We start from the raw sequence: 27,243 nt of genomic DNA, 5'->3' as shown, positions 1-27,243 counted from the left end.
GCTTGTGTGTGTTTTATGAAAATAAAAACTCATATACAAATTGCTTGTCGACTTAATTCCATGACTATGACTGTCTTAAAAGATCTGTAGGAATTATCTGGAAAAACAAAATTATAAATCTTTCTAAAGTACAGAATTTATACTAAAATGAATTATTCCAAAACTGCTTCCAAATTTGGCAACTAAACTTTTTACAGTTCGCAGTCTCAGCTACACACTCTCCGTACTTGTACTGAATTTTTCACAATCTTTCAACGTGTTTACTACAAAATGTAACCCTGCAGAATACTTCCAACTCTTCGAATGAAAATGGCGCACAATTTGTTGCGTTACTTTTGGGACATAATTAATAAATGATGACAACAATCGGTACCACTCGGCTCGACTCTAAATTAGTCAGCGGTACTCAAACAATCATTTGGATATATGTACTATTAATCTTTTTCAGACATTTCTAAGTAACTTTTACTAAGATAAATTTTTAGCAATCCGCTTCTTTTATCAAGACCTATATCGCATTAAAAACAAATCTCCAATTTCGTAAGCACAAAAGCAATCTATTTGATTACTGTGACACGAATGAAAAAATCCGCAAGGATTTCCTAAATATACTAAAAAATTTGATGAATATATTACAAAGGTAATATTATTTCGAGCAATAAGCAAAGATGTAAAGGTAGACATTAATCCTAAGTCTCCTTGACTGGCTCTAAAATATCGTGCGTCATATTAATTACGCACGTCGTTATAAATTGTTCACAGAACGTCTAGCTTATGAAATATTATCTTGATTCCTTACTATGAGGACCGTTTAGTTTGGATGTCGAATTGCCTTCTCTTTTAATGTATGTCCGAAATATGTATTATATCTCTAATGGGAGTATTGTTCAGTAGGTATTATTCTGAAGTGGATTGGCCAATGTTCCAATTAAAGTAAATACAATAATCATTTATATCTGCGATTGATTTTGTCATGTATATAGTAAACGGTAAAAAGTTTTTCCACTATAAGGAACGGATATTTGCACGAATTTGAATATTAAAATGTTTTCAAAATAATGTTTACAATATTGGTTCCCATTTTCCGTTTCTAATTTCACAATTTTTTAATTTTCGATTGTTTTTTGTAAACATCGAGTACATAAGGTGTGTCTGCCTTATTTTAAACCAAAAGCTCAGGATTTAAAGCCACTGATTTTCGAGATAAATTTGTTACAGTATAAAAAATATATCACGTTTAATCGAATCTTTTAAAGCGCTTGACATAGATAGATGAAGCTTTGATACATAAGGATTTTAAATTTAAAATGTATATCACACTCATTCTAATATCTCTAAAGATATTTTGTAAAAAAATAATAAACCTATGATAAATCAAATTTATAGTAACAGACATTTCGTTTTTTGTTTTATCACATTTAACTTCCTTTCCGTTAAAACCCTTGTAGCATTGCTGCCATCATTGTCGGAAAACATAATATCTGCCGAAGTTTGTGAAGAATTTGTACAAGTTACGAATGTCTCTTCTTGTAAGGAACAGCTACATTTTCTTTGGATTTTCCTTGCAATATTAACAATAGACTCCTCTACATAACTTTCTGCTACAGAGGGGCTCTTCCATCCACCATGCCTTTTGATGGTTGTAAGATCAGCACCTTCACTGACTAATAAAGTTGTTGAAATGCGCCTCATACAATGGCCAGTACATGCTTCTAGATTTATGATATTCAGGAATGAAGCCACTATAGAGTGTACCTTGATACAGGTTGAGAAGTTCATTTCTGATTGATGTATCTTAAAAAGAATTTGTCTTGTGTCAGGCGAATTGGGCGCGAAGAAATATATTTCCTGCATATTTCAACATCATTCACGCAAAATCCTTCTTCTTGGTGTCAGGTATTGAAACAGGTAGGTAACAGCCAACGCCCTTGAATACTTCGACCACATAGATGAAATTGCATACTTTTTCTTGGCATTTAAAAATACGATAGCATGATTTCTTCATTTATTGTCACTATTCTCCGTTTTTCCCTCCATTCGTTAAATTCGGCGAACACTTTTTTGTAATGTTCCCTGGATTTCGCTGGCAATAAATGGAAAATTGCTTCTTGAGCTTCTTCAAAAACAGCCACAGGAACACAATTACTTTCTTGCATTTTTACCATATTCAGGTAAGTAGAACTGTTTATTAAATAATTGATAATAATAATTATTTTACATGAACTGCGTGCTTATGAAGATTTGTAACGAATGTCACTTATGGTAACGACCATGTTATTCTCCTTAAAGCAGATTATAACAAACCCTTCCCCACTACAAAATCATGTATTGTATAAAGTAATATTACAAAAAATTAATGGGAATCTTTGTCTACAATTTTCGAATCATTTTGATATGATGTTTATTTCTCAACATTTGTTATTTCCCATTTCTACATCTCGAAGTAACATTTTTATATCTTGCCATNTCTCCGTTTTTCCCTCCATTCGTTAAATTCGGCGAACACTTTTTTGTAATGTTCCCTGGATTTCGCTGGCAATAAATGGAAAATTGCTTCTTGAGCTTCTTCAAAAACAGCCACAGGAACACAATTACTTTCTTGCATTTTTACCATATTCAGGTAAGTAGAACTGTTTATTAAATAATTGATAATAATAATTATTTTACATGAACTGCGTGCTTATGAAGATTTGTAACGAATGTCACTTATGGTAACGACCATGTTATTCTCCTTAAAGCAGATTATAACAAACCCTTCCCCACTACAAAATCATGTATTGTATAAAGTAATATTACAAAAAATTAATGGGAATCTTTGTCTACAATTTTCGAATCATTTTGATATGATGTTTATTTCTCAACATTTGTTATTTCCCATTTCTACATCTCGAAGTAACATTTTTATATCTTGCCATAAATTTGAAGCCACTGTGTACACATTTTTCTACGATTTCGTCAAACGACGTAATATACCTAATCCGAGAACGATAACAATGGAAAATAGTTCTGAATATCCCCATAGACGTGGTACAATACAGATTATGTTATTAAATGGATTGGTAGCGAAAGCTTAAATGAAATCAGATTGGGTTTTTGTTCAAAGAAAATTTTCTACCGTGACGAAATAGACTTATGCCTCCCATTGGCGTTTCTATAATTTTATAAGCTTGATAAATTAGTCATGTCAAAACAATATCGAACAAGTATAAAAAATTCTGGCACCTTTAATTCCTTATATTTATTGTCTTAGAATATCAAATATCTTATCAAAACATTATTATAACCTAATCCCAATATATCCCAATACAATAATTACATTTTTATTGTACATTAATTACAGTTGATAAGTTAAAGTAGGTAGTACGTTTCTTAGCACCCTCAGCAAATGTCGTTTGCACTGAAAATCTAATTAGCTTCTGGGTTTTCCTTTGATAAGGTAAAAGTAAATACCTATGATCAGGATGAAGCCTGAAGAAGAAAAAATTGAAGACGTCGGCAACAATGAGAGTGTATTGAAAGACGGTGGGTCCGTGTCCAGCATCAATTCAGTTATTATAAAAAAGGAAGAGGCACAAAAAACTGACGAAATGGAAGACAAGGGGACTGCAACAAAAAGTGATGAAAAGCAGAACCTATTTTATTTACCCAAGGTACGTATATAAATCATAGCTTTTTTAATTGGACATTGGACTGCTCGGATTTTTATGATAAAATTTGCTTATTCTCTATTAACAAATTATTAATACTTAATTATTAAGGAAATTCTAAATCTAAATTTTGTTTTAATATGAAGGATTGCTAAATTTTGCATCTTATATGATGTCACCAACAGAATAAGATAAAATGACAGCTACCATCCTGACGTGAAGATTTACAATTCACGTTGCTTTCATTGCTTTCAGGACGGGATGCAATAAGTACACTAAATAATTATTTGATAAACGAATTTGGTGTTTAGAATGTTCATATGAATCTGTCAAACCATTTTGTGTATCTACGAAATTTTTCAGTAAAACTCCACAAACTTTGCGAAAGCATAAATTATTAGGTAATAGGTTTTACTATGACAAATTTTGACAAATCACTCTTAATTATTTTTTTAGTAACGATTTTCTTTTGTGTTGGAATTGCTGTTTGGAAGGCAATAAATGTACAATTATTGAGGAAGACAAAATTCATGATTATTTTGCTCTTTACTTCGTAACACTCAAAACATTCATAGTATATGTCGAAAATAAATATTTATGGATTTAGTCAAAAGTTTGCATTTTATGGGGAATTTTTTTTTTGTCTAACAAGGCCATAAAATTGGCTGAAGCGTACGTTAAATCATTCCATTTGATTTCACTTTGTTCATCAATGTCTTTGGTTTAATGTCACATTATTCGCTTTTTCTTCACAGACGCTGAAGTAGCCTACAATCGCTGGCGATTTCAACATTAAACGTTTTAGCTACATGACAAAGTCAGTAGCGTCATTAAGAAATTTAAAAATAATTGCAATGTGTTTAACTAAAATAAACTTAGGTACTTTTCATTTTATTTCAAGTGAAAAGCTCGATCTTAGTGTATCCGTATCATTAAAATAACTCCCATAGTGGTCTCTATAAATGTGCCATGCAGGGTCGATAGGGATCTGCAATAAATTTCCCAAGCCTGCGCTTTAGTTACGCACTGAAATGTCAAACTCTCAATATGACATCTGAAATGTGACAATTCTCATTAAAAAAATTGCATTCTACTGGGTAGATGCGACGTCGTAGGGTTCAACTTTGATGTTTCGAGATACTTATCGCTCTCTCCTTCAGAAGATACTGCGAAAGTAATTAATTGTAAATAAGCTATTTTAGAAGGTAATCACAAATGTACAAAATGTCTGTAAAATTTATTTCAAATGTAAAAGGCAAAACAGAAATCTAGTGGCAATATACCTGTAAAATATTCATCGCGTTTTTCCTTCTATTCGTTAAATTCGGCGAGCACTTTTTCGTAATGTTCCCTGGATTTCGCTTCGATTGTGGAAAATTGCTTCTTGAGCTTCTTCAAAAATAGCCACAGGAACACAATTACTTTCTTGCATTTTTACCAAATTCAGATATTAATCGCTCGAACTATGTTCTTGCGTTGATAAATGCTACTTAAAACACTTATACAATAAATAACTATAAAATGGGGTAAGACAGATATAAAATAATGACCGTATCTTAAAAAGTTGTGAGAGTCAACAACCGTTTTTTCTTTAGTTGTTGGTACTTACAGTTTTAATAAATGGTTTTGTCTAATCTCACATTAAAAAATGCAGAAAAATACAGTTGGTTAAAAATATATCAAAACGAAAAAAAAACTAAATACGTTACAAAGAAGTAAATTCAGAAATTGATAAATATAGAAGTTATATGAAATGAATTTTATACTAGATCATACAAATTGAACATAAAAGTGGTGTTAAAATACGAGTTTTCATTTTTTTTAACGGAACAGTCTCTTTATTTTTAGACAGATACTTACACTTACTTACATTTAAAATGGTATTAGAACTGATTTACCTCCAAGTAAGAACGGCGTGACCAAAGTAGCGAGACATAATGTTATAAGCTTAAATATTAGTTTTTAGGCAGTCAAATATTTTTATAACAATGGTAGAGACATATGACATGCTTTTGTCAAAGTTATTTATTTATGACAAAAAAAATAAAATTTAATTAATTAAAGCCTTGCACCAAATGGATCAGTTAATGGTTAGTTCATAAAACTATGTTTAACCACAAATTCTCGCATTGGAAAAGGCAAATAAAAGTATTTTTTCAAAGAGAGGCACAATTTCATAAAAAAAATCCTTGATTAATCCTTTTGGCGTAAGGCTTTTCTTAATGACAATTTTTTTTACAGAGGTGGTAAAATTGCTAAATAAACAGGGGAAAAAAATCAATGTCCAATCGTTTAACGCTTCAGGAAAATATGTAAATGACAGGTGATTTGTTGAATGCAGAAAACGTATCTGAGCACACTCTTCCTATATTTAACATTTGCACATACAAACGAAAAATTAGTTACCTCACTTGAAATTCCCACGAGTATAAAACGTGTTCGTCATAATCTCTTCTTTAATTGATGCCTACTCGTTCCACTTTAAATTTAGCTTTTGAAGAATTCGATTCGAAAACAATTAATTAAACATTAATCATTAATGTCAGGTATGATTAAGTTATTTTTATATCAACATTTTATCATATTATGTACAATTACCCCTTCAATTAAATAACTGTTAATCTTTTAATTAACAGGTATATTGAAAGAAACTATTATATTTTAGATACGGAAGTATATGAATTACCTAAATTACAAGTTTACAAAAAAGATATTCAATTCCAGTGACGTATCTTAATATTTTTTATTAGCTTTTATTTTCTGGGCGTTTTACCACAATGTAAATTAAATAATTCCAAAAAATAAAACGATATATGTAGTACAAACACATATTTTCAGAAAATTTTTGGTAAGTATTTGCGGCCTTTGTTTTACCATAAAACTAATCATTTCCAACATTTATTACTGCCATTTACTCAAATATTTATACCTTATTTTTTATAGTGGTACAATAAAATCATTCAAGCCTATTAAATTTAATCCATGCTTATATTTGCTTGGCATCAATTTAGGTGATTTTAAGCATCACTTCCAATAATCCAATAAATTAATGATTGCACAGAAAATCTAATTTACTCTGATAAATATCGAGAGTGTGTAAGCATGCATAGTAAGTTGGTAAGTAAATAGTTTTAGAAAAATAAAAATAAAATATAAGAAACAGTTTGTCATTTTGATTTTGAAGTAAACCGTAATACAATTTTTTTTATGTTTTGAATATTATACCAATTGTAACATTTTAAAAACTTTTAAACGATAGTTCAATTTTTTTAAATGTTTATCTTTCATTTTTGATCATTGTCCACTGCATTTTTAATTGAGCTGCAAATCCCGGATTATTGAAAACAATGCTTCCACGACACTATCGAACATATTTCAGATTGTTTCGCATTAAGTACCCTTCGAATGAAGAATTCCACAAGATTGATGAAATCCACAAATACTTTACAAAACAACATTAATATTTCTCCATTTCAACTCAAAACTCTAAAACTATTTTTGAAATTACCTAAGGAACCAAATTAGGAAAAACCACATAAGCATATTTTTAAAACACCAAAAGCGTCATATTACTGTTTAGCAGAAATAACCTTTTACAATATTTACGTTTCTGTGAACCATATTTGTTAAACGTTTTATTGCAACGCCAATAAAATCATTAAAATTAATAAACTAATTTGTATTTACATTGCGATTAATGTATTAATAAAATAAAAATATTTTCCATATTTATTACGGGAAGGAGGGGTTTAGGAGGTACTGACAAAAAAACATACAGGGTGATTCACAAATGGTGACCGAAAATGAAACCTCGTATTCTTTGGTGAATTGTAAGAGGAGTCTTTCCTATAAAGTTTTTATCTAGAATGCTTCGTTAAAAAGATACCTACAGGGTGTTAAATTTCAAAAAAATATTTTTAATTTTTTTAAATAATTTAAAAACTAGTATCTAAGTGAAATAATTTGAAATTGGACACATGTATTTACAGGGTATCGGTGGCATATTTTTCTAAATAAAATAGTACGCCACTGCTTTACGGTAACAACCATGATATTTTCGGATTCGTCTTTCAATTTTCTACAAATTACTATTCTCTTATGTTTTTCAAATAAAGCCTGTTTTGTACCATTTGTGAATCACCCTATATATATTTATCCAAAAAAGTACACGATTAAAACGTCATTGGCCATAAATTCATACGTTAATTTGATTTTTTGTTAAGAATTAATGTTTAAAATAACATTTAACAATTTCTTCTAGTATTAATCTCAGTCAAAACGTTATATGACCTTACATTAAATAATTTTAATTTTTTTTCTACATTTTTTTTTTCAGGGTGACAGCCCAATTCCAAGATCTCCATCCATGGGCGATAATCGATCTGACACCAACACCGACATTCTCCTAAGGCCAAAAAGTACTGTGGTATCGGCAGTAGTCACGCCAAATAGAAATCTACTGGGAACGAAAAAATCCAATTCAACTGCAGATTTGCAAAAATACGGACAACTGCGGAAACCTCCAACTGGCAAAGTAAGTGAAATTAAAAGAATATATCTATAGAACCCTTTGTTTTATAAAAATATATGAAAACCGACATAAAAAAAAAACAAAGATCGATGTCTGACCTAAATATAAAACAAATTATTACAAAAATGTAGCCAAAAGAAATCAATACATTTTAGAACATGCCTATACAGGGCCTCCAAGATAGATTGGTGTCAAAAGTCAATGCCTACTAATTGTGATGTAGAACCCACTGAAGTTGATATCACGAAATTATTTTATGATATTCTAAAGCTGTTTTAGTTGGAGACCTCTTATTTAGTATTTTGAATGAAATAATTTATTTGGTTGTAATCCGTGTAAGTCCTATTATTTTAGGTTCCCTTGCCTTTTAATAACCCATAACTTTTTTATTCGAATGCATATAACACAAATATCTTCTCTGAAATATCTCTGATGAAATTTTGTTCATATAAACTTCGTTGCTTATTTTTATAAATAGAATCGTTCCTTCAGAAAAAAAAAAACAAATTCCCTAAAACTCTGTATTTTCTGGACACGCATATTATTTTTTTTACATATACAAGAAATAATATATTTCACTCGAATAGACAATAATATGTACCAGATAAGAAACTTCTTACTAGACCGTTTTAGAGTGATATTAAACAATGTTTTGTTGTACCACAATTAGCGATTATATTTGAAGTAGTTTTATTACAACCATATTAATAAAAAGCAACAACTTTGTTTCTAATATTTTTTTTGAAAACCTTTTAATTTCGAAAATACAAAAACAAGATAATGGTATAATAATATACGGAATAATCATGATTATGCATGTTAGTAGAAACTATGAAAGAATCAACGACATACTTGTTTCTTGTTATACATTTGTTTACATTCCACGAACAAATCATGTTAGAGAATGATGAATTAAATGCAAATAAGAATGACGAATAGAAATATATCTATTTACAGATAGTGGCGTAATTCTGAAAATTTAAAAAAGAGACGCTTTATCTGTATCGCAACATAATATTTACGAAAATATATTTACCTTTCCCAGTTTTTCCAGCTTCTGTTTTGCAATTTGCGGTGTCACAAACATGAATATAAAATAAACAGTTAAATAAACTACAATAAATTCACTGAAATTAAATTTATGGTTTTATTGGCAGTTTGTTGAAGTACATGGTAAACAGTAATAAATTTATAAACAATCGTTTTTATATGAACTATATAATTTCAATTGTTCTTGAAATAGACAGGATATAAATAAAATTATTTTGTTAATTAACCCTGTAGGCATGTGACAATTCTTTACAACAGTATCACTAGTTGCTAATTTATATTTTAGATTATTACTAATAGCTGTAGGATTATATAGGCATATGACGCGCAAAATATTCAGTGATTACCACGTAGTGCTGTTTATGTTGATAATTTCAAATTAATCTACTGCTAATCCGTCTCAAGAGATATAATGATAGAGAACTGTAAAATTATATTTAATGTACTTTAGATGGATTAGCAGTTGTATCAGCTCAGAAGTATATTATATTCCAGAAAGTATTTGCAATGCTCAATTAATTATTTCAAAGAACTGAGAAAATAAACAACACAGGGTGTTCAGATCTGCTCTGGAACATTCCTTTCAAATTTTAGTGTGTCGTAGGATTTCAATGATTATTTTTTACATACAGTATGTCCACGAGTAGAGTGAAAAAGAGGGAAAATATTTTTATTTTTCACTACGAGAAAAAGGCATTCTTGCTTAAAATTTTTGCTTGACTTTAAAATGCGGTTGGCATAGATAACTCTCATCTTACATGTACAGGGTGATCAGAAAATCGGTAAATATAAAAATCGTTCCGAGTAGGCCGATTCATACACAAATTGAAATTATAATATAACTTTCAATTCTAAGCAACTTTCCTTAATAACATATTTCTGTATAGTTAAAAACTAAGGCAGTTTATTCTTGAACGATTTTAAATTTACCGATGTTCTGATCAAACAAATAACTTATTTTGACATATACATAGATGATATATCATACCTTCTCTTTTTTACACTTAGTATCCAGGTATTGCGAATCTTTAAAAACTGAACATGTGCAATAATATGGAGCTAATATTATCTTCAGTCTGTATAATAAGCAACTCTTCATTCAAATCCCTTGCAATGCCTTTCCGATCTCAATAGAAGAACCAAGAGATTGCCGATATGTACCAAGTTCGGTTGCTGACGAAGCAACTCGGCATTGAAATATTTGAAAAACTTGTTCCCATATTTATATAGCCATATCTATATGACAGGTCTGGTCGCCCAATTGAAGAATGAACGAGCGAGCAAACGCGGCACAAACACAGCCGCACTGGGCGACCTAGCCATAAATTCAGTTGTCAACAAATGGCCTAGCAGTGCAGTGCAGCAATGCGGAATTTGGTGTGATTCGGGTAATTTTAATTCATTATAGGCACCTTCTATTAATCATTCATATTACAATTTGCGAAAGGGAGAAATCAGAGGAATATTTTGTTTACTAATATTATTACATCATGGCATTTTGGGGACCATTTGAAACGGAAAGACCATACTAGCTTTGTTCTTAGAGAAATCCAGTTTCCAGCAATCAGACGAATGCGTATTCGCATATTATGCTTAGGTAAGGTTCAAAATTCATTGTTTCGAATGAAATGCGACTGTAGGAAACTGTTTCTATTGGACTAGGAAGAAAACTACTATCTCATAATAAAGAATTAGATGACACCGAAATGGCGGATGCTTTATGTGTTTAAGGATAGAGCAAACGAAAATAGTCAAAGAGCTCAACATCTTAATTCGTTTAGATAAAGATCCGAATAGGGTTCCATCGCACCACCGACTTTACCAACGACTGATGAAACCATATCTTTTGAGATTAGAGTAAATGATCAGTCGTTCTCGTACGGTTCGAATGAATTTTGTCTAGGATGGAAGACAATTCAAGAACATCAGTTCGAGGAATTAACTTTATGGAGCATGCCAAATGCCAAATTTTGTGGCTTTGGCATCCTTACTGTGTTCACAGACTCGAGTCTCTTGGACCCGTAGATTTTGTGGCAAGAGTGAACTTTTGTATATGATATTTAGAGAAATTTTCTGAAAATCCAAAATTTTCGACTCGAATTTGATGAACTGATGACAAGCTTTGCAAAAAATGGTATCATGAACGTTCACAATATACGTTAGTGGTCACCTATACCTCATGTACGTAAAGAAGTCCAAACTTTTTATTCTGCTCTTCTGTATGAAAATCAACAATTTATTCCTAGAAAAGCTCCATCCCAAAGTCACCATCATCTGTGTCTTAAAAATGTATGGCACTATACCAAATAAAAAAACTGATGCACCACTGTTGTTCCTAAAAATATGTTGTTTATCCACCTTTTTAAGGGCTGCAACTCCCTTGAGAAGCATTTTAGGGCATATAATCATCAGCAATATTTTTGACATCTTGCAGAAGTATGGTTCTTACTTGCACAGATTAGAACAATATTTACGAATAGAAGAAATCAGAACTTTGATAAATAATTTATCATGTGTACATACATTTTCTTAAACAATGTGAATATGAACAATTTTACTTTTTGGTTAAAACAGGAATTGGTCTTTTTTGAGAACCGCATTCAATTAATATTCACGCAATTTCGTATAACAATTAAAAGGCAAATTGCAAACGTTCACTGCGACTATGGCACTGTAAATAATTTGTTTCTCTTCAGTTCTAAACCAAGGCAGCATGTCAGTGAAGAGAAATCCACAAAATTGGCGCTTTTACCTTTTAACAAGACCATCGCATTGTTTAGTTAGACCGTACGCAGTCAAATAACGTGATTTCTGGCGTGGTTCTCTCATGCGTTGAGGAAACACGAGGAGGCTTGAAAGGTACGGGGGATAAATCGCGGGGATTTCGAGGGTTTTGGACGTTAAGTGGCCGAGTGAAAAGTGACTGATTGGGAGTAGAGTTCAATAAAGGGATATTCGTTGCCCTAGTGCGAGCGGGACGAAAGCCGTTCGTGTTTGACCAGGTTTAGAATATTATTTGTACAGGCATGTTTGGCGGATTGACAGAAGGACATGTGTCAGTTTAGCGGAAAATACTTTGGTCGGCGTGGAAAATATTTCGATTTTAACAAATTTTTTCAAATTAATGTCCACTGTGCTTCGTTATCCTTGAACTGAAACTCCTTTTCATTTAACAAAGTACCACAATATTTGTATAGACGTCGCTACACAAAATAAGTTCGTAATGAAAATTGTACCACTATATCAATAATAATATAAAATTTTTATAACGACAAAGACGAACTAATAATTGTCCAATGCACAATGTGATAAAACTTATGAAGCTTTATGGGATGATGTGATGCTAGAAATTGGATTGATACAAGACCATTCATCAATAAAGATGCCAGACATAAATTACTAAATTAAATAATTATAAAACCATTATAGTGGTCCTGCTTTAATTGTCTACATAGCCCTCTAAAGTCTTCTGATATTCGCCAATTTATTGGTGGAAAATGTCACTTTCAATTAATAAAATTATGTGACCCTCTAATCCTGCGCTGAATTTATTCCCTAGGATCCGAAATTAAATGTCAGAGATAAACTAAGTTATCGGAGATTACGTCAGTTGGAACATATTTTGTGAGTGGAATATAGATGAATTATATTCAACTTGGATTTTTCTTTGCAGACTAAAAATTAGAAGTATATAATAGTAGTATAATTACCGTTCTGCCTAAATTTGAGTTTTATTTTCCTTAAACATATGTGTTCTAACAGAAACAAAAAACAAAAATGGTTTATAAAAAACTAGAGAAAGGAAGGAGGGGAATATGACAATAGTAAGCGTATTACAATTTTTCTCCAAAATAAGATCTTTTTTATTTTTACTCATCGTTGTACATTTAGATTCATAGGATATTTTTGTTACTTTAATATTTCTAAGTTTCTAAAGATGACTAAAGCAAAATAGTATTCTTAAAAATATATTTTATACACAATCACCTTATAATCGGACTTTTATGCACACATATGAACCGTCTAAAGTGATACTTTATCCACTAGTGGAATAAAGTAACTTTATTTCACTAGTAGAATAATGAAAAAATAATAAACCTTTAATAATTTAATTTATATTAACATTAACATTTACATTTATAGTAATAGATATTTCGTTTTTTTTGTTTTATAACATGTAACTTAATAACAACCCTTGTAGCATTGTTGCCATCATTTTCGGAACGCATAACATCTTGGATCTTTCTTGCAATATCATGTTTGTTGGATATAGACTCCTCAACATAACTTTCTGCTACAGAGGGTTTCTTCCATCCACCATGCCATTTGATGGTTGTAAGATGTTGAAGTGCGCCTCATACAATAACCAGTATATGCTTCTGGATTTGCGATATTCAGGAATGAAGCAACTATTGAGGGTACCTTCGTCAATGTGTTGATTCGAACAGGCTGAGAAGTACATTTTTGAATGCTTAAAAAGAATCTGTCTTGTGTATTTCTTTGTATCCTCTCGATTCACTCTTCAAATAAGCAATAACCTTGTTATATTTTCCAATATCTATACTTTTGTAGACCTTTATAGTAGCCTTCAACATCGAATACTTCGACCACATAGTTGAAATTACATATTTTTTCTTCAAATTCAAAAAATACGATAGCATGACTTCTTCATTTATTGTCATTACTCTCCGTTTTTTCAATAAATGGAAATTTGCTTCTTGAGCATCTTCAAAAACAGCCACAGGAACACAATTACTTTCTTGCATTTTTACCAAATTCAGATGTTTATTAAATAATTGTTACTAAACAACATACCTTAGCAACCGGTAGGTATAACAAAACGTTCCACGTTTCATTGCGTACTAGCAAGAAATATCAAGTCATGCGAATATTTTTTTATTAAATTCCAGTAATTCTGACTCCACAAATATGATTGTGATGTGATTATGGATAAAACGTTGTATTGCATTCGTGTTTTAATTGCCTTTTATCCACATAAAATGCTACTTAAAATACTTATACAATAAATAACTTTTATTAGTTTATTTCGAAAAAGTCCCCAACAAATGCTTTGAGGTTTGCTTCTGTTGGTCTGACTGCAGCAGAAGAAACTGGCGTACCAAGCATTTTCCGAATCGTTACAAATTAAAAACATTTCTTCTATATCTCCCACATAATCGTTACCATCATCTTCTTCCAGATACCTAATGAATATGGAGGAATCAGAGAATTTCTTGTCATCATCAAATTTTATTTTTCTTCTTGCATCTTCCTGGAGTTTCAGTTTTCTTCTTTTGGTTTTCTTCTTTTTTCCGATTTTTCTCTATATTTTAAGATATCCTTAACAAGAATGCTAGTTATATGCACTGAAGGTAACATATTAAGTTTTGAATCCGATCCAAAAATTACGTATATTATCGCTTCTATAAATAATCTTAATAATCTTAGTTTGAAATAATTAAATTAATTAATTTAAATTCCATAACGTTGTTAATCGAATGTTTTATTGAAATAGTAAAACGTATATATAAATTTTATAAGACACCTTATTCCAACAAACGAGCTGATTTTCTTTGCAATAATAAATTAACCAACTGTAGATTCAGTGTACTTCCTATAATAATACTAATTCTTTTTTTTTACTTTTAGAACAAAAATGAAAATATGGTACTACAACTAGTGCTACCCTCTACCAACCGAAACAGCAACAATGATACTAACTACCTAACAGCTAGATCTGTGGACGACATTTTAGGTATGTAAATATCTAATACATCTGTTTAAGCTTTGTTGAAATATTTTTGACTTACCACTTTGATACAATAAAAACTTTTTGGAACCGCTGACGCTGGCTCTATCGATAACGTGTTGGTGCATGCCTAATTGGAAATATTATATTGTTTTTGAGGCCTTTAAAGAAGATTGGCATACATTGATTTAAAGATCTTTTGACCAGATATATTTACATGTTTTTACTGTTTTGGAGAAGGAATAATTCTGCATGAAATAATATACATTACTCTTATGTTCGTCAGACAATGGCCACTTGAAGGAAAGGAATGTCAGACCGCACAGCGTCCACACCCAGCAGGACCTCTACCTATCCCCGCCGAATGGAGCCTACCTAAATCGCGCTTACTCCGCGTGTGACCTCAGAGAATACGGGCATCCCGGGGAGTCCCCGGGAGCGTATTCCGTATCAGCGACTCCTACTTCATTCCAGGAAAACGAAAAGCCCACACCGCCCGAGGAGAAAAAGCGGGCCTTTTCGTAAGTATAATATATTGTCCTTGTTTTAATAAAGAAAAATATGTGTCTAATTAGATTTAGGCTTTATCAAATAACAAATATAAATTCGTTGGGGGTTACATCGGATTTAATCTCGAGCCCAGTTTTTTTGTTCACGTCACGAACCTCAAATATAAGAAAAAAATACTTCGTTCTCGACATACTGATGCAATTAAAAAGAAATCTGAGGCAACTTTATGTACTGCCATTTATTTAAGAAATATACTGTTTTGTACGGATAGTATAGCCATAAAAACAAATTGGAACGGCATTTACTTATTACTACAAACTATGGGAACAGACAAAGACAACGCATTTGGATATGAAAAAGGGTGGTATCGCTTAGTAATAAGGACATTTACCTTGATTTAAGTACAAGTGAACCAAATACGAGTTTACGTGAAGAATTTATTTAAGGTGGACCTATATTTGAGTGAAAGTACTCGGTTTTAGTTTAAATATAATCACAAATGAGTAAAATGATCAAAATGACCAATATTGATTGAAAATGTACTCAATAAATTCACTCAATGAATTTCATAGAAAAAATATTTCGTATTGTGGAGCTTCGATTCATCCTCAGGAATAGAGCAATTTTTTGACAAAATTTAATAGTTGCCATGTAGCCGGCATATGCCGGCACAAAAGGAGATCGATTAGGGGATTAGAGCAAAACGGACGCGACAAAATAATAGCTATGTATTACAGTAATTGCCCCTCACCGAGGAAATGGTAATTGCATTTACAATTATACATTGTCACAGCCACTACTCTACCGGAATACGAAATAATAGTCGAATTATTTAACGTATTCTGATCCAAATGAGTGATTCTCGCTGAGGTTTTCGGCTAATTCGTAAGGAAGACCTCTGATTCGAAATTAATCTAAATTAATAATTAATCCCTATTGTGTGTAGGTAGCGGGGTTTGTAACGAAAAATTAGATTAGTCTTTCGTTGACTCTTATATAAAAAGAGGATTAAATTGTCACAATTAGCTATGATTTAATGCCTCTGTTTATGAATGCTTCCTGCTTTTAATTATAGGGGATTTCAGAATGTTTAAAAGAAAACTTTTGAGGAAGATTTATTTCGCAACATCGAAATAGCCTAAATTGAATGAACTCTCTAACTGAAAGTTTTTATTTTCCAAAACTAATACTGAATATTTTTAAACAAAAATTACGTAAAACAAACTTGTTGCATATTTTATATTGTTTTGGATTTAATTAATTTTAGATGTCTAGCAGAGGCCGATGAAGTGGCTGAATAAGAAATAGTTTTAGAAACATACTGTATTTCGATTAGAATTTTAGAACTATTTAGTAGTACCTACTTTCTTTAAATGCGTCTCTATCTACTTTCCTGTTATTTACTTCGTTGGAATATGTAAAGTGACCATAGTATAGTTCACCTAAACCAGGCAGTGGCACGAAATAAAGCAATACGCATGCCTCAATCAATCCTAGTATAGGTATTTGGTATATCTCATATATCATTTGATATACATCCTAAAAGTTCTAAACGAATTCTCGTGCATATCCAAGAAATCCTTGTACATCCTCATAGGTGTACACCATAAAACTCCTTGTGTCCCCTTCTTGTGTTTAAGTGCACAATATGAAGGTTTTGTTATTATATTCTCATTTATTTTGTTTCTGTCGTTATTTTCAGGGGGTTACTAATAAACGTCCTTAGTGTATTCTATGCCTTGTTTAACGTGACCTTAGGGTTGGCTGTATATGTAAGCGATCTTATTGAAGGAACTAAACATGTAGCTGAGGTAAATCTTTACACTATAATATATATAAATTAGTTATAGAATTTCTTTTTTTTTTTCAATAAGTGAAACATTTTCAAAAGCGAAGTGCTATTACTCGCTGTATTTTTTATAAACAGAAATTAATGAAAATGCTGTAGAACCTCGATATTCTGAATGCCGATAAGGTTCCACTGTATATGGATTATTTCAAACTACCCGAAGCTATACAGTATGTCCATGGTTAGGGTGAATAAGAAGAAAAACTTTTATTCTACATTTTACAGAAAAAGGTACACTTGATAAAAAGTTTTGCTTGAATTTAAAATGAGGTCGCCATGGCGAAACTTAACATTTCATGTACAGGGTGTCCAGAAAATAAAGAAATCTGAAAATGTCACGAGAGTACACTACCTTTATTTTTTATATTTCTGAAAAGTGACACTAGGAAAAGTTGTTCTTTTTTATTTCAAATAGAAAGTTGTGAATAAAATGACATTTTATTCTTCACTTGTGTCACTGTACTTCGCTAAAAACTTCCAACAATAATTAATTATCAGCAAAAAGTATATCTAATACAGTGCTACGGCAAGGGTGATAACAGTTATCTCCAAGTAATTCAATGTATGTATGTCGGAGGGTGGTGGAATTGTTTTTCCACCGCGGCACTTAGGCCTTATTAGGCCTCTTGTACACCCTCCTTCATTACTCGAGTACTTTTCTTCAACTTTTTCTGATAGCATGGTCTTGAGTTACAGAGATTTTCTTTACTCTGTTCTCATTACCATTTATCGGGGACCACACGCATGCGGAAAATATTGAGCGACCCAGATCTCTGGTAGGCTGCCACAGCCACGTTCCAGAGTCTGCCTTAGGTAACCCATCCAAATTCCAGCCTGCGTCCGTGATGCTTACCTCGGCAGATCGAAATTCACCGGCCAAGACACCCGGCTAGGCGGTCCCCAAGTAATTCAATATTTCAATGAAAAATACCCAGTTGGGCAGTAGTTCAAAAATTTGTTTGAACCAGGTCAAAAACTGTGATGATGAAGATGCCGCTACTCTAGTTCTACAGTCAGTGAATGAATATCCAACCATGTCACTGAGGAGACGCTCAGAATACTGACCCACATACAAACAATTTTTAAACAAAATACAATTCTGGCATACAAACCAATTCACAACCACACTTTGGGGGAAGGTGATAAAGCGAAACGTCTCGATTTGTTTGTCTGTGGATCGGAGGTATGGAACGAAATTTCCATCAATAGATTGTTTTCGGACGAATCCACTTTTTCTACAAATGGCACTGTTGCTTCACAACATATTTGCGATATTGGAGTACCGATAATCCTAATTTTAGAATATCATCTAAGCGGCAATATTTCGCAAAAGTGAATGTTTGGCGTGCGGTATTCTTTTATGGAATAATAGGACCATACTTCTTTGAAGAAATGGAATGGAAACAGCTACCTGAATATGCTCCAAACGTTTTTTACAAATACTAATAAATTAGACAATTTGCCACTGACCTACCGAAATTGTTTTTATTTTCACCATGACGGTTGTCCGGCGCATTCTGCTGTAACTGTTAGGACCTGATTACAGAACACATTTCCCAATCGCTGGATTTGCCGGCATGCTCCATATCAATGGCCCCCGCGATGTCCAGACTTAACAATCATGTACTTTTACTTGGAGCCGCGGCCGACTCAAACAGATAGCAGGCCTTTGGACAATAACATCGAGCAGCTCAAATGAAATTCCTTGCACGCCTTCAAATTTGTGTAAACGTTGGCGGAGGAGTGTTCGAATAATGTTTTATTCTACATGACATTTGTTTCCAAATTTATTATGTTCTGTAAAAAGTTAAACCAATTTTGTGTGCGAATTGTTTTATTTAAAAACTCAAGTAACTTTTTTGCATGTCTTTTGCATAATATCACTTTTCAGAAATATTAAAAATAAAGGTAGTTTACTGTCGTGACTCGAGACGTATTCAGATTTTTTTATTTTATGGACACCCCGTACTGAAATGTTAAGTTTCACCATGGCAACCTCATTTTAAATTCAAACAAAACTTTTTATCAAGTGTGTCTTTTTCCGTAAAATGTAAAATAGAAAAGTGTTTTCTCTTATTCACCCTAACCGTTGACATACTGTATAGATAATACTATTTTTCTGATATTTAGAAGAAATATTCTGGAGAAATTTCAGAATTTTGTCAGATCTGTTGAGTCTTATTCTCTTCAGAATAATTTCAGGATTTATTTGGACTTGTTCAGGTGTTTCTTCTAATAAAAGACCTACTTCGTATTTAACAGTTTAGCCATTTCGGCTCATTTTAAATTTTAATTTCTATTCTATTTATTCCAGATTTTCAGTTTGATATTGGTAAGCGTGGCCTTCCTATACATATTGTTTTTAACTGTAGACATCCACTTATACATGAAGAAGAAAAGACGATACGAAAAAATATTAGAAAAAAACATGGCGGACGCCATCGAAATGAAGGAGACGGCGGAAGGACATTTTCAGTTCAATATAGCGCTGCCCGAGGTAGTAACTCTAAAGCGTCCTTTAGAACATCACTACTGTTTCAAAAAGGACCGTCACTCGGCCAATTTCTATTTGAAGGTCGGGGCAGCAGGTAAGATACTTTTGTTTTGTATCAAATCAAATGGTGTTCGTTAATCCTACCAGACAATCAACTTTTTATAATAAAAAAAATATTATGTAGATTTTTCTATACATTATTTGTTTCAGTTTTCTGTTTTGGCCACTTAATACACAGCGGCCTAATTATAGGATATCAACTAGTCTTTTTAACAAACAATGAATCAGCTTTCTACGAATGTGCGTCCGCTGCCACTCTTGCGCTTGACGTCTTGTATCCAATATATTCATTCCTCTTGCTATTTTTCATATTCAAATATTCAAATGTGAGTACTACAAATAATTGTATTTATCCCAGTTAAGCAAAAAATTTTGAATGTTTCCAAAAATATGTATAATAGTACCTACACTTCAAGTGAAAGAAAATGTTTGATCAAAGTACAAAGCATGTACATAAGAAATAGAACAAAAGGTGAATGTTGATGAATGTTGATGTTGATCATGATCAACGTCAAAGTTCAGAGAATTCTTCATGTTAACCCATCAATGAATTTGAAGCATATATCTCTATTCTTCATACGAACACACGAAAAACAAAAACACAAAATGATATCTTAATAAATTTTCATTTTAAAAAGTCGACCTTTTAATGTTCTGATTTGAAAATAAAACAAAAAATTGGCATTCTCAGTTTTTCGTAGATAACATCAGTAATTACAAAATGAAAAAAGATGGGTCACATTCATTTTACTAATATTTTTTTATCGTTTGTTCCCATAGGTCATTATTAACAGATACTCAAAATTTGCTCGTTTCGGCATGATGCACTGCCTTTCTTCGAGCGTTTGTTTCTGGATCTGGACCATTTTTAGAGAAGTCTTGGAAGCGCTTGCCTTCGCGGACTATGGAGATGACGACGAAACAACTACTACCTCCCCAGTAACAGCTTCCGATTATGTGGAACCGCCCTATTCTTTACCTTTGAACTATTCAAACGGTCAAAAAGGTAATGATGTTAAAACAAGTTAAATATGACTACACCATTTGCGGATGTATTTCTGATTAAACAATTATATCCCAGAAAGCGTAATTTGAATTTAGTTAGTTTCAGTTCAAATGGATTTGAAATTAGTAGTTTGTACTTCAGAATATGTCTTTGTTAACCCATTCCTTGAAAATCCTTTTGAATATCTTGTTTCTTCATGGCTTTAGTATGCTTCTGTTCTAAACGACTTGAACCATTCAGGAAAGATTCAATTGTTTTGTGAGCACTGATTCTGCATGATTTTCAATCCCAATAATAGCCTTTTGGTAAAATTTTATTTGAATATCACTTCAATAAAGATTTTAAATTACAGAATCCATATTTTTTAGGTGCCCAGAAAGAAATTGTGGACATTTCTACAAGACGTTTTACTGCAATATGTGAACAGAATGACGAAAGTTTATCAACGATTTATAGGGATTTTTCGCCATATTTGTACCCCTTCAGTGTCGAATACAGTATTTTAGTGGGTAAGAAATATTTAGTTTATATTTTTTGTATATTACAGCAAATACTTTTCAAAGTAGCACTGTCTATTTAGTAAATCGATACCTTCAAGCATATTCTGGTCCTTACTAGTTACAGGGTGTTAACGATCTTATGTCAAATATTTTTGACACATGTCCGTTATGTCAAAATGAGGTAAAGACACGGATTTGTGTTGAGTAAAATGTAATATTAAAATATGACTTACCTACCTCAATATTGCAAGAAGCCACCTTTTGAGAACTGCTGATTTTTATAGAAGATGGTCGATGTACTCACCATTTGCTTGCACACAAGCTTCAGCGCGACGTATCCAATTCGCTGGCACACGTTACAGCGGCCTATCCAGCGATCGGGAAAAGTATTGTTTAGAATGTCGCGCAATGTTCGAAAAAAGTAAGCAGGGGCTCCGTTATGCAGTAACCACATATTTTGCCAAACATTTAATGACGCTCTGGCAAACGATTTTGCAAAAGATCTGGATATGAAGTACCGTCTAGACAATTCAAAAGGTCCTATTAAAGTGTCATTAAATATACCGGCCCACATGTTCACTGAAAACTGTTGGTGAAAGGCACCGCGACGTATTTCATGTGTATTTTCGATAATCCAATGGTGAGTGTTGTGGACGTTACCTACACCATTTTGGAAATACGGCTATTAAATATACTCGCGAAAAACAGCACAGCAATCACTACAACAATGTATTACAAACTGACATTCGAATATAGTCCGGTTTCATAAGAAACCTACAAACTCGTAAAAAAGTGTGTATTTCAGCAGTTCCAAAACAGTTTTCAACACATTTTAATTAGCTTTTTTCTCTACGACCTTAAACTTCCGATACAACTTTATGACATCAGTTACCTCAGTTTTTGCTCCTTTTTCACCCCTTTAAATTTTTGACATAAGTTCATTAATACCCTCTGTAATTGGGTGAATCTATTGAAGAACATTTTTATGTAGGTTCTTTTAAAAATATATATATTTTCCCAGCAAAAGCTATGCAAAAAGGTTACCCACAATTTATAAGTCAAATTCGTTTTATCCCTCTCGAAACTTAAAGCCATCAAACAACAACATTTTAATATGATGAAAAGTGTCTATCGAGCGGGCTGTGTAAAGGCCTGATCGCCCATCTGCCTGATAGCAGTCGAACATGAGTTTGGACCCCGAATACACGGTAATCTAATTTCAGTTGGTATATTGTACCTTGTATGGCAGAACATCGGGGCGTGCAAAGAGGAGGAGGACGAGGACCAGACAAGACAGTGCATGACCCCCTCCGGAAACAAAGATAACACGGAAAGCAACGTCGCCATCCACGCCGACTGTCACGCGTCCAACAAGGGCCTGTTCGCCGGATTCACCATTTTGGTGCTCACCCTTGTCAGCATCATATTGTTCTTTATTGCTATCTACACCGACGACGGGTGAGTGCTGTTGTTTCCTTCAAAATGGTACCACACCTGCTTTCGTTTGGTTAATTAATTTATACCTACTTACAGAGTAATCTGTTGTAACTTTTTCTTTTGTGAACACTTGTTTCTAATGAAACAGTGGATCAAGATAAATTTCCGATATTGTTTTGTTATTTTTGACATATTTTTAAACATCCCCAACTTGATTACGTTTATGTTACAGGAGACACGGGGAGATTGGAGTCACTCTGAACATAGTGACTTCACTAATCATCCTTTCGTTTATGACCTTAGCCTGTATCTTCGCATTCGTACAAATAACGAAACTTGACATCAATTCAGCACACCACAACTTACTAGACGATATTTTGTTGTTCATATGCATTCCGGCATACTTCTTGAACGGGATTTTCAGCATGATACCTGCCATTATATTTGCTAACGTTATCGGATCAATCAACATAGTCTTAGAGGTAATTTTTTATCAATTTTAATAGCGGTTATATTGTATCTCTTACAACAATGTATGAGAGATTTTTACCCAATGAAATAAAAACATATATGGATATATTCCAGTAAATATCTTTAATCTGTTCCCACTATAGTAAATAGACCATTAATACATTGTTTTCAAGGAGGTAAGTGGATTTTACCGTAGAAATGGAAGTTGCTATGGACAAAGGGAGTAATAAATAGAAATATTTGATGAACATTACATTTTATTAATTATTATGAATGAATATTTATAGTAATTGTACAGTTATTACATTTAGTAACATTTATAAAATCTGGATAATTATTCCCCTCGCGTTTACTAATAGTCATATTTTTCTCAAAATGTACGTACTACTAGAACCTGGAGATTCCTGTTGGCTATTTCATTTTTGTTACTTCAACTGTCAGCAACATAACTTTCTGCAATTGTGGCTGATTTCCACCCACCATGTCTCTTGATTGCTAATACATCAACTCCTGTATTAGCAAGTAACGTTGCCGATGTTCTTCGGAATGAATGACCTGTGTATATTTCAGGATGTTCTAGTTTTAAACACTGTGCAATCTTTTTAGGAATCATAGACCCTTCATAGAGTATTCTTGCCGACTGCTTGGTTGTAACATCTACCTGCTTGATAGCGCATAAAAAAGCATGAAATTACAGTTTTAATTTCGAATCTAATCTTGATATATTTCTTGAGAGTTTCTAGGCGAGAAACAGAAGCCAGACGAGAAGTAACTGTAAACGTACGTGGCTTACCATTTTTAGAATCTAGAATTGTAACTACAATAATACCATCGAAATTTTTGATATTGACGTTGTCCAAAGTAAGTCTGCAGAACTTATCAGAACGGCATGCTCCTGCTATGCCTAAGACCGTCACTAAATTCATTAGCAAATATGTGTTATCGTGTGACTGAACGAGAAAATTTGTTCTCTTGTAAAAACGTTTGACTTTTTAGGTATATAGCCGTCATTTTTACGTTTCAAACATGCTCTGAGCTTGGGGTATTTTGATATATCCACATTCTCCTCTATGAAAATAGTTGACATAATCATTGAGTCCACAAAGTTACCGGTGACTTTAAAGTTCTTGGCTTCTCCATGAAATATGCTAGCAATGACATTTCAGAAACACCAGTAGTTTTGTTCTGGCACCATTCTTTNTTATTAATTATTATGAATGAATATTTATAGTAATTGTACAGTTATTACATTTAGTAACATTTATAAAATCTGGATAATTATACCCCTCGCGTTTACTAATTGTCACATTTTTCTCAAAATGTACGTACTACTAGAATCTGGAGTTGAAGTGTTATTGTAAAGATTCCTGTTGGCTATTTAATTTTTGTTACTTCAACTGTCAGCAACATAACTTTCTGCAATTGTGGCTGATTTCCACCCACCATGTCTCTTGATTGCTAATACATCAACTCCTGTATTAGCCAGTAACGTTGCCGATGTTCTTCGGAATGAATGGCCTGTGTATATTTCAGGATGTTCTAGTTTTAAACACTGTGCAATCTTTTTAGGAATCATAGACCCTTCATAGAGTATTCTTGCCGACTGCTTGGTTGTAACATCTACCTGCTTGATAGCGCATAAAAAAGCATGAAATTACAGTTTTAATTTCGAATCTAATCTTGATATATTTCTTGAGAGTTTCTAGGCGAGAAACAGAAGCCAGACGAGAAGTAACTGTAAACGTACGTGGCTTACCATTTTTAGAATCTAGAATTGTAACTACAATAATACCATCGAAATTTTTGATATTGACGTTGTCCAAAGTAAGTCTGCAGAACTTATCAGAACGGCATGCTCCTGCTATGCCTAAGACCGTCACTAAATTCATTAGCAAATATGTGTTATCGTGTGACTGAACGAGAAAATTTGTTCTCTTGTAAAAACGTTTGACTTTTTAGGTATATAGCCGTCATTTTTACGTTTCAAACATGCTCTGAGCTTGGGGTATTTTGATATATCCACATTCTCCTCTATGAAAATAGTTGACATAATCATTGAGTCCACAAAGTTACCGGTGACTTTAAAGTTCTTGACTTCTCCATGAAATATGCTAGCAATGACATTTCAGAAACACCAGTATTTTTGTTCTGGCACCATTCTTTGAAATTTCTATATACTCGTCCGTAGCACACTTTCGACTTCTCAAGCAATAAAAATTCGCAAGCAGCATTTGCTGCACTTTTTATTTGAAAATCACTTATTTAGAAATAATAATTCAATACCAGCAAAATTGCAACTTTTATGTAGCTTTGTTCATAAACACCTTAGAAAGGACAAAATCCAAACAACCAAGGCGACTTTGCAAGATTTCGAATAATATGAATGAATGAATTAATAAAGAAATGTCAAAAAATAACACCTAATCTTTATTTCATGAACCATAAAGAATTGTGGGGGCAGATAAAATGTTATGCACCACGCAGCAGTTAAGTATAATTTACCAGTCTCGGACTTTATTATCAGCCCTCGCTCCGCTCGGGCGCGAAATCGTCCTCGACTGGTAAATAATACTTACCTCCTTTATGGTGTAAATAACTATTTTGAAAATTGTCATCCTCTATGTCAGAAACAATCTCTTGGGATTAATGATACAATCTTTACAACTATTTGTACATTTTGATTGTTCAATCTCTAAGTGCACTATTATTTTAAGGTTTTCCAAGTCCTGCTCCAGACGTGTTTTATAATGGATGGTTTGCGACGTTCCAGCAACACGAAAGAACTCAGAAGGATTAAACCAGGTCGAGAAATGGTCACATTTTTAGTCATAAGCAACGTGGCGCTTTGGATAATGCAAACTTTCGAGGTGAAAAGTCATGGAATGCAGGACAACCGATACGAGTTCTATGGAAAAGAATTATGGACCATCCTTGGTCATATGTGCCTGCCTCTGATGATGTTCTATAGATTCCATGCTTCGGTTTGCATCGGGGACATTTGGAAGTATGCTTATGAACCACCAGGACATTAAACGACTTTATTTTCTGTATATAATTCAGTAATCGTTGTTAATTTATTAAGTGAATATCACATTATGATGTATGTACGTAGTCTGTTTGTTGTTTGTGTAAATCTCTTCTTCGATCTGTTAGCTATAAACACATTAACCAAACAGTTAACATAGAGATAATAATTAATATTGCTTTGTAACTATTTTTCTTTTTAACTAAATATGTAAGCAAAGTAATGTTTCATTTCTATGTAGAGTCTCTAGTTGTTGTACATAATAGTAGTTTTAGTTTTAGAAAAGCAATAAAATCATTTTTATTTTATTGTTTCTGTATTGTCTATTATTTATACATATTTTAGCAAATTAGTTGCATTTAAAGCAACATTTAAAAAACGATTGAAATGTTGCGTTTTGGATGCATAAAATAAAGTTGAGTTTCTAATGTCTCTAAACAACTAGGCAAAACATTACATCAAGAACTGGATTTTCTCGAAAAATTAACAATAAAGAAATTTACATGGTTGCTGTTTCACCCTAGTTTTGAATTGTCTTGTATAACATAATAGACAAATTTACGACGGTGCAAGTCAAGAGCCATGAATCCCTGAAGTCTGAAGAGGCCAAAATGATCACTTATTTCCTGTGACAGTGTATACGGATTAGTCATAAACTTAAACTAAATCTACACTGGATTAGCTGCTTCCAGCTGGCTATCATGGCCAACCTAGATCATACACAGCCTTTGTAACTGGCTTTTCCTGCTAATATGACGATGGTTATACCATACAGATGAAGTTCGAGCTGTTATAACTCAAAGGGTACTTTAAAATTTACCATTGTATTAATTTAAGTATTTTGTCTTTATGGACGATAAAGCGCACCCACATTGCGCTAGACAGGAATCCCATCGAAACATGTGTGAAAATGA

The 27,243-nt window shown here is 32.7% G+C and overlaps 1 protein-coding gene across 1 annotated transcript; it reads left to right on the top strand.

Annotated features, from left to right (window-relative positions):
• The first annotated feature begins 3,353 nt into the window (after positions 1-3,353).
• Positions 3,354-26,642, top strand: LOC108906451. The gene is made up of 12 exons (XM_018709695.1): positions 3,354-3,650; positions 7,984-8,181; positions 14,878-14,983; positions 15,264-15,498; positions 17,190-17,298; positions 19,651-19,924; positions 20,041-20,216; positions 20,671-20,896; positions 21,265-21,405; positions 22,620-22,854; positions 23,066-23,315; positions 26,019-26,642. The coding sequence occupies exons 1-12, from the start codon at positions 3,453-3,455 to the stop codon at positions 26,334-26,336; spliced, it is 2,466 nt and encodes an 821-aa protein (XP_018565211.1). The 5' UTR covers positions 3,354-3,452; the 3' UTR covers positions 26,337-26,642.
• Positions 26,643-27,243: the final 601 nt, after the last annotated feature.

The sequence above is a fragment of the Anoplophora glabripennis genome, unplaced genomic scaffold, assembly GCF_000390285.2.
Source record: "Anoplophora glabripennis isolate ALB-LARVAE unplaced genomic scaffold, Agla_2.0 scaffold47, whole genome shotgun sequence".
Classification (NCBI taxonomy): domain Eukaryota; kingdom Metazoa; phylum Arthropoda; class Insecta; order Coleoptera; family Cerambycidae; genus Anoplophora; species Anoplophora glabripennis.
The sequence above is the reverse complement of the archived record's forward strand: the minus strand, read 5'-3'. Positions and strand labels throughout refer to the sequence as shown.